The sequence below is a fragment of the Rhinichthys klamathensis genome, unplaced genomic scaffold, assembly GCF_029890125.1.
Source record: "Rhinichthys klamathensis goyatoka isolate OS25496 unplaced genomic scaffold, OSU_Roscu_1.1 h1tg000003l_1, whole genome shotgun sequence".
NCBI classification, from domain to species: domain Eukaryota; kingdom Metazoa; phylum Chordata; class Actinopteri; order Cypriniformes; family Leuciscidae; genus Rhinichthys; species Rhinichthys klamathensis.
In genome coordinates, this window is record NW_026606556.1 from 3,064,333 (window position 1) to 3,077,031 (window position 12,699).

The 12,699-nt window shown below is 38.4% G+C and overlaps 1 protein-coding gene across 1 annotated transcript in view; it reads right to left on the bottom strand.

Annotated features, from left to right (window-relative positions):
• The window catches only part of myom2b (myomesin 2b), a 66,721-nt gene that overhangs the window by 38,447 nt on the left and 15,575 nt on the right, over positions 1-12,699 (bottom strand). The window contains exons 12-18 of the mRNA XM_056249431.1: positions 12,587-12,640; positions 11,730-11,857; positions 10,776-10,959; positions 10,333-10,507; positions 5,596-5,717; positions 694-881; positions 440-566 (exon numbers count right to left, since the gene is read on the bottom strand). Coding sequence (XP_056105406.1) covers positions 440-566; positions 694-881; positions 5,596-5,717; positions 10,333-10,507; positions 10,776-10,959; positions 11,730-11,857; positions 12,587-12,640 — 978 coding nt within the window. The remainder of the gene's footprint in view (positions 1-439; positions 567-693; positions 882-5,595; positions 5,718-10,332; positions 10,508-10,775; positions 10,960-11,729; positions 11,858-12,586; positions 12,641-12,699) is intronic.

A 12,699-nucleotide genomic window follows, 5' to 3' on the forward strand; every position in this document is an offset into this window, starting at 1 on the left:
GATATGGTGAATGGACAATAAGATTTTCAGTGACAGAACTCAACAATAAGGATGACACGCTGGCCCGGGACCAATGTGAGAGAGTTTCGGGCCACTTTGCAGAACTATCAATTGCTTTTTTGGGCCATTTATTGATCTTGTACAGCCTTTGTTATGCCTTGGTTTCAAAGTTTCAAATTCATCTGATTCTGCAGTAACATTTTACAATAAGGTCTCATTAGTTGACCTTAGTTAATGAACTAACTAACATTAACTAATAATGAGCAATGCATTTGACACAGTATTTATTCATATTTTCTGATATTAGATAATGAAAATTCAAACCTTTTGTGTTGCACGGAAGAAATAGCAGCATACAGGTTTTGAACGACATGAGGGTGAATAAATAATGACATAATTTAGCAGTACAAGTCAAAACTATGTACACACTTCACATTACCTGGCTCAGGCTTGGTCCAAGCCTCACATTTGAAGGACGTGCTTGGGGTTGAGGCATTACCCAATCCAACCAAATTACCTCCATAGATCCTAAACTGATACACTGACCCAGCTGTCAGACCTCCAACCTTCAGAAGATACAGTTCATCTTAGTAATTATTTTACACGGTAATATTATATTACATAATATTATTAGAAATCCATCAGTATAAGCTGATGTAACAACATGCACAGGATGCTGCAATAAATAGACACCTTGTGCAGGCGTTCCTTAATGGGTGGGATGTTGACCTCCTTCCACGTCTTCTTGGCCACATTGAATTTGTCAATGTAATAATCAGTGACCTCTGCTCCTCCAGAATGGATGGGCTGCTTCCAGTTGAGAACCATGGATTCCCCGTCACAATACAGAAGAGAGATGTCGTAAGGGGAAGAGGGCAACTCTGTGGAGAAGACAGATTGCTGTAGCCGACCGTTCACATTACTCAGTGTCTTCAACAAAGAGGAACATGCGCTGACGTGCAAGCCGCATCTCTGGCTTGTAATATGCACATTTCAGAGGAAAAGATGTGTCCGGAGATGTAATATAGAACGGTGAAATGCATTTTGTTACACATTAGTGATAGCCTCAAACTATGGCAATGCTTTTCCATAAGATATTGTAGGGCTTTGTCCGTCTAAAGCAAACAGCATTTCAGTTATGTTAGATTTGGAACACTGGAACAATGTACATAGGCAGCAAAATGTGCATCATATACACTACCATTCAAAAGTTTGGGGACAGTAAGATTTTTTTTAAAAGAAATTAATACTTTTATTGCTTTTTGATGTAAAGTGATATCTACTTTATATATATATATATATATATATATTCTGAAAGAGTCCACAAAAATATTCAGAAGCACAACTGTTGATAATAAGTAAGGGATAATCCACCGCTGTGCTTAAAACAATTTTAATGCACGACTTGGAGGAAAAGAACGGCACAACACGAAGTGAAGCTTTAAAGGATTAGTTCGCTTCAGAATTAAAATTTCCTGATAATTTACTCACCCCCATGTCATCAAAGATATTCATTTCTTTCTTTCTTCAGTCGAAAAGAAATTAAGGTTTTTGAGGAAAACATTCCAGGATTTTTCTCCATATAGTGGACTTTAATGGGAACCAACGGGTTAGAGTTTCAACGCAGCTTCAAATGTCTCTTCACGATCCCAGCCGAGGAATAAGGGTCTTATCTAGTGAAACGATCAGTCATTTTCTAAAAAAAAATAATATATTTTTTTTTTCTTGCACTATAGCTGTGACGCGCCACACATTACGTAATCACATTGAAAGGTCACGTTGAAAATTGTAATAGGTGAAAGTACAGACCTAGTGTTTACAAAGCGAACGTGCAAGACTAGCATTTGTGGTTAAAAGTTATATATTTTTTTTTTTTTAAATTAGAAAATGACTGATCGTTTCGGTAGATAAGATCGTTATTCCTCGGCTGGGATCGTGTAAAGCCATTTGAAGCTGCATTGAAACCTTGGACCTTCAAACCGTTGGTTCCCGTTGAAGTCCACTATAATGAGAAAAATCCTGGAATGTTTTCCTCAAAAAATTATTTTTGACTGAAGAAAGAAAGAAAGACATGAACATCTTGGATGACATGGGGGTGAGTAAATTATCAGGAAGTTTTAATTCTGAAGTGAACTACTCCTTTAAAATCAGAAACAGAGATAAAGTAGTAAGGTAACATACCGTATGACTGGGGGGGTGGGGGGGCTAGTTTCTGTGTCAGCTAGTTTCTGTGCTCCTGTTTCTGTGTGTGCGCAGCGCGATCTCCAATCTCTGTGTGCGAGTGACGTATGTATGTGTGCGCTTCAATGAGAGCAGAGCATTAATATAGAATGGCGATTAAAGTGACTTGGAACTACCTGTGCATTAAACAGTTTTATTGCAAGCTAATGTCTGCTGAAAATCACATTATAAAGGAATAAATTACATTTTAAAATATATTTAAAATAGAAAACACTTAAATTTTAAATTGTTTATATATTGTAATAACATTTCACATTATGATTTTACATTTATCAAACCACAGCCGTAAACATAAGTCTTCTTTCAAAACATTTCTTTAAATCTCACCGACCACAAACTTGAACAATGGTGCAAATAGAGAGGATATCTATTAAAAAATAGTATATTTTTATTAGACTGAAGTATTTTTATCAGTGTTGTTTGATAATTAAATGATTATTTCTATTGTTTGTCCACCATCAAATTGATTTATCTCAAAGCATTATGGGATTACATTCTGCAGAAAAGATTCCATGCTGCCTTACAACTGACCAAAATATCTTTGAAAGCAGCATAATCATAATCAACATGTGAAGCTTTAAAATGTTTCCTATAAAGTCAGCTCACTAGGCTTTAGAACAGAGCCTATACATTTTTTGAAAATAATTGTGTGCTATCAAAATGCTACGGAAGGGAGTTCTGAGATGATTTCAGCACTTTGTGCAGTTTGCTAGGGTGTTCTGAGTTGTTACTAGGTGTCACCATTATGTTCTGTTTAGCTTTAGTTTCATTTTCATGGACTCTTATTATGTTCCTCTTTGTTGCCGTCTGCCTGTGTTCCTGTTTGCACGCCATTAATCAGTTGTCATGGTGATGCAGTATGTTCCTAATTGACCCTTCGCTAAGCCACGCCCGAAAACCGCCACTGGCCAATCGTGGCTTAGCAACCGTAACTAGGCGCGGGAGGTCTGTCAAGCTTTCGAGCGAGGCAAACATGCCGACGCGTTGTGCGTATGGATTGTGCCAATCTGATACCCGGTATTCTAAAAGTTTGGACGGTGGAGTGGCATTTTTTCTCTTCCCGAAACCTAAAAGCCAAAGGGGAGAAATCCCGGGCGTGGATCAAGCAGTGTGGAGACCCATTCACAACTAAATGTCGACAGGATTAACAAAAAAAAAAAAAAACGCCTATTGCTTGGAAATAATGGCGGTTCTTTGTTCATAATGCATATATTTGAATGTAAAATAAGACGATTAAAGGCAAGACGGAGGCTCACTGATATACTTTAAAAAATGTTTCAGCATTTTGTTAATCGACAGTGGACGGCCTACTAACGTTACCCCTGTAACTTTACCCTAATCCGATCGCGGCTCTCCCGGTTTTAGATTGATGGATAAACTGTTTGATTTGTAATTATTAGATTATTTTCACATTTCACTTACTCTGCTGTGCATGAACATAGCTGTTCAATTTGTGTGTTTCTCATTTGAATGGTCTGCTAAGGAGGCGGCTGCTGCTTGCTTGGACCTAACGTTATAGGCTTTAGCTTCAATTTTGATGAAATTATTCTCTAATAAGTTGCATATTATGTCGTGGATATATCCCTCGAATGCATACTGCTGTCCCTTTTGTCTTGCTCTCTCAGATATTTCACTTGTTCGCCAAAAATGCCTAAATATCTCCTTGGGAATGTCTGACACCGGTGCATTCACACTGTAATAGACGTGGCAGCCGCGAAAGCTTGACAGGCGTAGCAACAGTAACTAAGGAGGGCGGGGCTTAGCGAAGGGTCAATTAAAGCACACCTGTTCATCATTTGAGTTCAATCACCCTGTGTATTTAAGTTCCTCCTTTACAATCAGTTGTTGTCTGGTATTGTTTGTGTATCACATGTTGTTATGTTGCCTTCTTGCTATTGGATTACCTGAGTTTGTTTTATTAAAGAACCTTTTGTTTGTGGAAACTAGTTTGAACCTTTTTCATTGTCTTCATCTGAACCTGATTGTGACACTAGGTGGGTTGTTTTGCCTGTTTTCTTTTTTAACCGCCCGATAGATGATAAACTCTCCTCAAGGTATCAATATTGTCCGTAACAAAAATGGTATGAGACATGATATACTACTTCATAGATGCTTGTTTGAAACCCTTTGAGAAATACTTTCATCTAATAATTTAATCTAAAGAACTTATCTATTTTAATTTTCTAACCACTGTTTTGGCTGGCTGTTTACTACAGACAGGCCTGCACTCTTAGGACAAAAAGTTTCATCTTTATTTTCATCTTTTGAAGTCTCCGAGTATGGAATGATCCCCCTGAGTCCAAACAGAGGATTGCTGTTAGCTAAAGCTAAAGAGTTACAAAGCAAACAGCTCTACAAATCATCCAGATCTGTAAAAATGTAATGGTCTGCTGGCTGAAATAATTTCTACTTGTTGACTAAGTGTCCCACAGAGATCGGGAAGAAAAAAAAAAACACATTCTGACTCATTTGGTATGAATTATTGAACCTATTTAGCAAATGGTGCGAGGTTTGAGGGGAATAAAAATATTTTTAAAAACCTTTTGCATACAACTGTGTACTGGGGTATGATCATATCTTATGTTTTCATAGTGTGATGGCTATATTCCACACTATGAACAATTTTATAACATGGTGACTGTATATAACACACATAATATGTATACTAATATAAAATGCTTTTCCATATCTTATTTTGCAAATCAAGCATAATTTACAAAGGAAAGGTATGACTTGATTAAATGATTCATCTGTTTATTTTCTTTTTATTTGTAACTTGATGGATCCAAACCAAAAGAAAAGATTATGCATAACTAAGGAGGATTCAGAAGTCTCACATTGTAAAATAGCCGACAATAATAAGCAATCTACAATTACACTTTGTTTACACATGATGAGATTTGTAAAAACTAAATCGCTTCCATTATAATTAACGATGTTGTCTACAGTGCATTAATCATGGTAAAAATCACTGTAACACACATTCTCTTGTGGTTTATTGCTTTAATAAACACTATAGCAGAATCTACTGGCTGATACATTTCACTGCTCAACCCTACTGTATATTAAAAAACATTTGACGTGTAAAATTAATCTTTTCTGTTGTTACTGTGTGGCAACTTTCCAAAGCACTGCCTATGAATAAAGATAAATATACACCTTTTCCAACCTGTTGTAGTCATTAAGTCTGGTGGGCACCTTACTTTTTGTCATTTACTACACCATGGGCTATCAATAACAAACACCTACTGCTGAAAAACAGCTTTTGAGTGTGTTTGGAAAAGGTTCAAAATAAATTGTAGTTGGCTTCTTGATGGAATGTAAAGGAGATTGGGTCATGAGAGCCAAACTTACTGAGAGCATTTCTCACAGAAAGAGGAGCAGATTCCTGGGATTCATCGCTGAGGCCCAGCTCGTTGATGGCTTGTACACGGAAGACATACGTCTCACCGGTGGTCAGTCCATGCACAACAAACCTGCAAGAACACAGTAATGAGGTAGTGAAAGAGGAAGTTTCTATTCCGTTATTTATCCTTTGCAGGGAATAACATCATCCAAAGAAACATGTCAGCAACACGAAATCCTGATACAAGCTTTCTGGCATTTCAGTTGTTTTTATGTTGTAATGTGTGGTCACATTTTGATTTGGTTTAAATTACCATATACAGGGGAGAGCGGGGTAAAGTGAGACATCGGGTAATGTGAGACACCCCCTGTATCTAGTCAACGGAACACATTTGTGGTCATGTGACCATTATGTTTTCAAGCCCATCCCATTTCCCCTTGGCCATGAAGGAGAGGACCTCATGATGCTGTGATAAGCATGTTTTTTTCACAAAAATATTTTTTTTGCATGTAAAAGTAAATTTTCTTGCTGTCAACTTAATCAACTGTTGTGCCAAAGCAAATTGATTCAGGTAGAAAAACTTATATCATACATGTTGATGAACTATTAACATATAAAACCATGTGATGATGCTAGCTGAAAAGTATCCTGAATTACTAAGAGAGATCGTTTTTTCTAAAATGTGGCAGTGGGGTAAAGTGAGACAAATGCTGTGGGGTAAAGTGAGACATGAGGCACAAGTTAAGTTTAGTCTTAAACATATTTTAATGTAATATTACATTACATATGTTTTATTTTTTAATGTCATAAACATTGTAGAAAAGCCATCATGCCAAGGTAATACACCAGGAAGACAACCTGGGGCAAAACACCCCTCGAGGAGATGGACAGTGCAGCCGCTGAGGTCAAGGAAGGAAAGAAGTCTATAAGAGCAGCTGCAAGGGATAGAAATATTGACAAGCCTGACAAGATATTGAGGAGGAGGAGCCCTGTTTTAAAAATGTGAAATATTGAAGCCAAAATTTTTAAAACGCAGTGCAGCTGCACAGCAGACACAGATGAACGGCTAGTGCGGTCATTGGATGTGCTGCGGCAACTGCACAAACCTATGGCGAGGCGGCTCAGACGCAAGAACCAATAAGGCTGCTTCGCGCCCTGGCGTGTCAGAGCCCTCCAGAATGGGTGTGGCCTAAGCCTTTACATTGGCCAGTTCAGCCAAAGGTAGTCGACTGAAGCGATCCCCTGATCAAAGCCACATACACTTTGAACGTGGAGGGGGTACGACCCGCGTCCAAACGCCCTTGTAAGAAGGCGGGTATACTCGATACTTCGGACAAATAGGGGTCCAGGCTCCGTGCAGCGCACCAGCCAGAAAATACCACCCGTTTCTGAGCGTAGAGGCGTCTAGTTGACGGCGCTCTTGCCTCAGTGATCGTTTTCAGCACCCTTTCCGGGAGACACCCGGGTATCTGTTGAGGGGCCATACATAAAGGGCCCACAAGTCAGGACGGGGACGGCAGATTAATCGGTTTGGCTGCGTGAAGAGACCATTCCCCTGGGGGAACATTGTCTCTTGATAACATATCCGCACCCTGGTTCAGGATGCCTGGCACATGCGCCACCCTTAGGGAGCGCAGGTTGTGCTGAGCCCATAAGATGAGGTTTTTGGCCATGGTGTGCAGGTTGTTTGACCTGAGACAGCCCTGTCGATTTATATAGGACACCACTGCCATGTTGTCCGTCCGGACCAGGACGTGGTGGCCTTTTAAGTACGGGAGAAAGGCTTTCAGAGATAGAGCGACTGCTCTCATCTCTAGACAGTTTATATGTAGGTGCTTCTCCAGGCTTGAACATAGGCCAGAGACGAGCCTGCCTTGTGTAAAGGGTCCCCCAACCTAGGTTGGAGGCATTTGTCGAGATCACTTTTCTCCTCGTAACCACACCCATACTCACTCCTGACTGATACCAGTCGTTTGCTTTCCAGGGAGCCAGGGCTCTGATAAAAAGTAAGTGGATCAGTTTACCCCCAGCTGGTTCACTTTACCCCCTTGATTTCTCTGGTCTGTCTCAGTTTACCCCTAAGCTGGGGTAAAGTGAGACACAAGACCACTTTTTAAAAAACAATCATATTTTCACTGCCCTTCGTCCTGAATACATTCTGATAATTTCCATTGCTAGGAAACATCCTGAATTAATGGGAAATGTGTAAATTTTACTGATATATCATTTTAGCTCGCTTAGAGGAGAGCAAATGTAAAAAATGTCTCACTTTACCCCACTCTCCCCCACTGTCATGCACTTTAGGGCACTTTCCATGAATCGGATTTACCCTGGTGTCCGATGACTTATTTAACAGCATAAGAGGTACAAATGTAAAGTTTAGTTAAAAATCTACAAATGTTAGTAAAAGCAAAAAATAAAATGCATATAAAATATAAAAGTATATTTTAATAAATATCAACGTTAAAATTTGTATCTGTGACTGTGAGCCACATTTTGTGCTGATCTCAGAACTTTTGGATATAGAGTTCATAGTTTGACAATTTAGCAATTCCTAAGGATACCTTCAGCTTATTAGTGATGGACATGTTGTCTGATCAGGAATTGAAAGGATTGTGATTAAATCTGAAGCTCTTCACACAAATAGGGTACAAATACATCTGAAATGGATCAAAACATAGATGGAGTAGATAGTCCATCAACACCCCCAAAGCTTCACAGTCCTATAGCTCATCCTCGGTCGACATTTCATTCAGTATCATTAGGCAGTTTTCATTTATAGAGTTTAATGTTGATGATCACATTATTTTACATGTGCATATGATTACATATGCGATAGCTTGTTTTTATGTAGGCCTACTCTGTCAATTTGTAAAATAAGCAAATAGCTGGAAAAAAATAAGAGACCACTGCAAAATTAGCAGTTTCTCTGGATTTACTATTTATATTTATTAGGGCTGTAACGATACACGATATAAAATCGAAATCGCGATACTCAGGTCCACGATCCTGTATCGCGATGTGAGAAGGCAGAATCGCGATCACACCCCTTCCAACTCCCAGAGTTATCCTTCCTGTCCAGAACCAGGGCTCGAATTTCGGCGCGGGATTGCGGGTATTGCGCATAATTCTAATCATTCCCGCAGGTCTCCCATTTCGTCCTCTATCTCTTCTCATAATGTGTTGTCCAAGGCAGGCATCAAGCGCTGCGGCGATAATACACACTCGCGTTGTGGAGTCGGGACCATAGACTGTAAGGTCGAGACATGACGGAATATTCACTTGCACAATCGGGCCAGCAGTGCATCGTGACTGAAGTCTTTTTAAGTCTTACCAGTTTAAACATTCAAGCGATTTTAAACTAATCAGTGCTCGCGCGCTCTCTGAGATTATTTTCTATGCGGACATTCATAGAAAATCCGCCTCAAAAACAGCTGGCTAGTAACTATTTTTCGCGGATTATATTGCTCTAACACACAAAATTGTCAATTTCGGTCTTTATGAGTAGGCTATACTCTAAATATAGTCGGTTTTGTCTTTAATAAGCATAAAACGCATGCCAGTATAATGAACACAGGATCCGTGCACTAGCTCTTAAAGTGACGGCAGCCATATGTGTCTGTCATTAATTTTGTTGTCAAAACAACAAAAGATGGCTTTAAGTTAAAGGAATCAGGATTAATAGCCTATGTATTTAATTTATTCAGGACTAAAATACATTTAATTAAACAATTTAAATCAAGCTTCCTTGTGATGTGTAAATTCTTAACAAGGCTATTACCCCATTGTAAAAATGCAATGAGCGCAAACATTTAGGCAAGATAAATGTAATAATTTTGTTTGGAAAAAATGCCCCCCCTTTCTCCCCCTCAAACAAAAAAAATCCCCCCCCCCCCCCCCCCCATAAGAATCATCTAAAGTTGAAAATCATCACCCATTTTCCAAAACGAAATTCAGGCCCTGAGAACTACCACATCTTTAAATTACTATTTCCACTTCTCCAAACACTTCTTTACTATTCTCCCATTTTTATAATAATATGAATGAACCGTCTTTTTTAATCTTAAAGTTTTGGTGGTCAGATGCATATCTTACGGCACCATCCCGAAATCAATTTAGTTGGAGTACAGAACACAACCCAAAAGCAGCAGCCTACACTGCCTAGTATAGTTTAATAATTTGCATAGTTATTATTGTTCTTTGCTGTTTCGATTATACAGGTTTTTCCTAATGTTATTCAATAAAAATACCGGTATTTTTCTTCTTCTCTCAAAATCTCTTTTTTTCACCACAAGCCCCGCCCCCTCAAGCCACGCCCCCGTGATAGAATCGCGATACGAATCGAATCGTGGGTCAAAAATCGTGATACGAATCGAATCGTGGGTTTGGTGTATCGTTACAGCCCTAATATTTATCTATATGTCTTCCAAATTTCAGTTAAAACAACTGGTCAAAATAACAAAACAAAACTGTCATAATCTAATGACAGTTAGTTGACATGTAGTTGCAAAGTTACTTATAGTAAGTAGAATGTCTAAAGTGACTATTGAAATGACTATTGAAATAAAGTGTTATACCCTAATTTAATTCATTTTAATATTCTCTTTAATATTTTGTTTTATTTTATTTACGTTCATTAAATGTTAAACATTTTTCAAGAGTTTTTTTCTGACCTGAGTTTCAGACCCTTTTGTCTCTATTCGTGGAATTTGACTTAAATAATTTCACTTTGACTGGGCACATACCTGGTCTGCTTATGGGGCTTGTGATTGGCTGAGGTCCAGTCCTTAGATCCTTTCACGCAAGAATCAATGTAATATCCAATCAGGTTATTGGGATCCTTTGGAGGTGCCCACTGAATTAGAACAGAGGTGTCTGTCTCCCTGGTTGCAACGACTTGTCCAGGAGCTGAGGGCACACCTGAATGAACACAGAGCTTCATTTCAGGGGTGACTTCACCAACCAGCCTAATCAATCCCTTAATGACCTATCATGCATGAATTAGTTCCACTACAGAAATGCAGATAAAAGTTCATTACTGCCTTAAAACCAACATCAAAGTCACAGCCTGACCAAACTTCAAAGATCTATATTCCATTTCATATGCAACAGTTTCAACATTTCAATATCTTTACTAAATACATCAGTGGTGTGGTGGCCTTTGACATGCTGAATTTAGAGAATTTACCCTTCAGTTGAAGTGTTGTTATGGTATCGGTAGGCTCAGAAGCATCGCTGATGCCGTACATATTAGCGGATAGCACACGGAAGAGATAGTCCTTTCCCTCGGACAGGTCGAAGACGGCATAGCGAGGTGATCTGATGGGTACTTTAGTGTTTACTCTCTGCCACGATCCTGCTCCGACTTGAAGCTGTATAAGACCACAGCCAATAAAAACACACTATTACACGTATATTTATTATAAAATAAGATGGCAAAATGACTGCAAATACTCCTAGACAGTAATGAGATTAAATAGAGCAATAGACCAAATGATTGACAATGTATTTGCCACAATATACAAAAGTCTACAATCACAAGTCATAGTTCCCAATATGAACTCAACATTTCTCATCAAGTAATTTTTGTAGATCTGTGTGTTATTTGTTATGGTAAGCACACACGAAGATACAAGTAAAGAGTCTTTATTTTAAACCAACAAACACAGGAACTAAATAAACGCAACAAATAAACGCAAACCACTTAAATGATAAACGAGAGCCGACACTGAACTGAACATTACAGGGAGTATAAATACCAGATGAACATAATGACAGACAGGAGCAAATCAAACATAACCATAGGAACAAATGAAGACATAATCAGTAGCCAAGAAAACCAAAACTAAACAGAGCGGGGAAACAGGAACTAAAGGAATATCACAGTAATAGTCCATGACAGTGACACTCTGCTCTTAGTATATTGACTCATTTATTTTTTTGTTTTTATTTTTTGAAGGAAGAGAATCTGACACAACTGATAACTAGGAGAACTGAGCAAATAAGAACATATTCTTATTTTAATTTGTTAGATGTTTCTTAATTGATTAAAGGTGATGTAAGAAGAAAACCAACCAAACTCCGGAAATAAAGTTTGTGACTATTCGTCTGGGTTAACGTCTGGCAGTGAGCTGAAACTAACCTTCTCAATGTAATACCACATGGGGGCTTTGCTATGGTAGACTGGAGGGACCCAACTGAGCACAACATATGTTCGGTCCGTCTCTGAAGTGCAGACTTTAGAGGGAGGTCCTGGAGCTTTTCCCTCAGCTGCAGGCAAACCACATCAAACAGAATTACTGTTCTACCCTGAACACATAGACACACACCAATACACACACACACACTAGGAAATATCCCACCATTTTTACTAGCTTTAAAAGCAACTTTAATATTATGGACTGATATAAATATCATCTTTGCTGCTGTTGCTGCTATTGTTATCTGTACACACATATACACGTGTATATGATGTGCACATGGGTGACACTGGTTGATGTGTTCATTTCAACTTGAAAAAGAACCACAGATGTTTGTACGTTCCCTTCCTGATGGAATTCTCATCAAAAACTAATCAGTATCTCTCAGAAGAGAACCAATTATGGGCTGGATAATTATTGCTAATTTTGAAAGCGAAAACCATGAAAAGAATAAGGGGGGAAAGCAAAAAGTGACAGCTGTTGTCATCTATTACAGATTACATATGCAAAGCCAGAGTGACTGAGTGAACAAACGAAACGATATCTTAAGGCAGTTCCGTCACACAATATTTAAGGATGCAGTATGGGTGTCATTGTTGAGCAATTGAAGGGCACTGAGGTACAGGGACATTTTCTTAGTTGGGTCGTTCCAAATGAAAGAATTAAATATTATTGAAATTTCCATGATGGTTCTATTATTTTAATCTATTACATACATTTCCATGACTTTAATAGACATACAAATCACACTTTTACATTTTTAAAAATTTTCTGTAAATAAACCAGGATTATACAGTACCTTCAAGGTCATCATAGTAAGTCACAACGTCAAGTCTACCACCAAGTTTTGTGGCTGTTGAAACAAACACCAGTACATAAGGAGCATTATTAACACAAAATCTAGTAAATAAA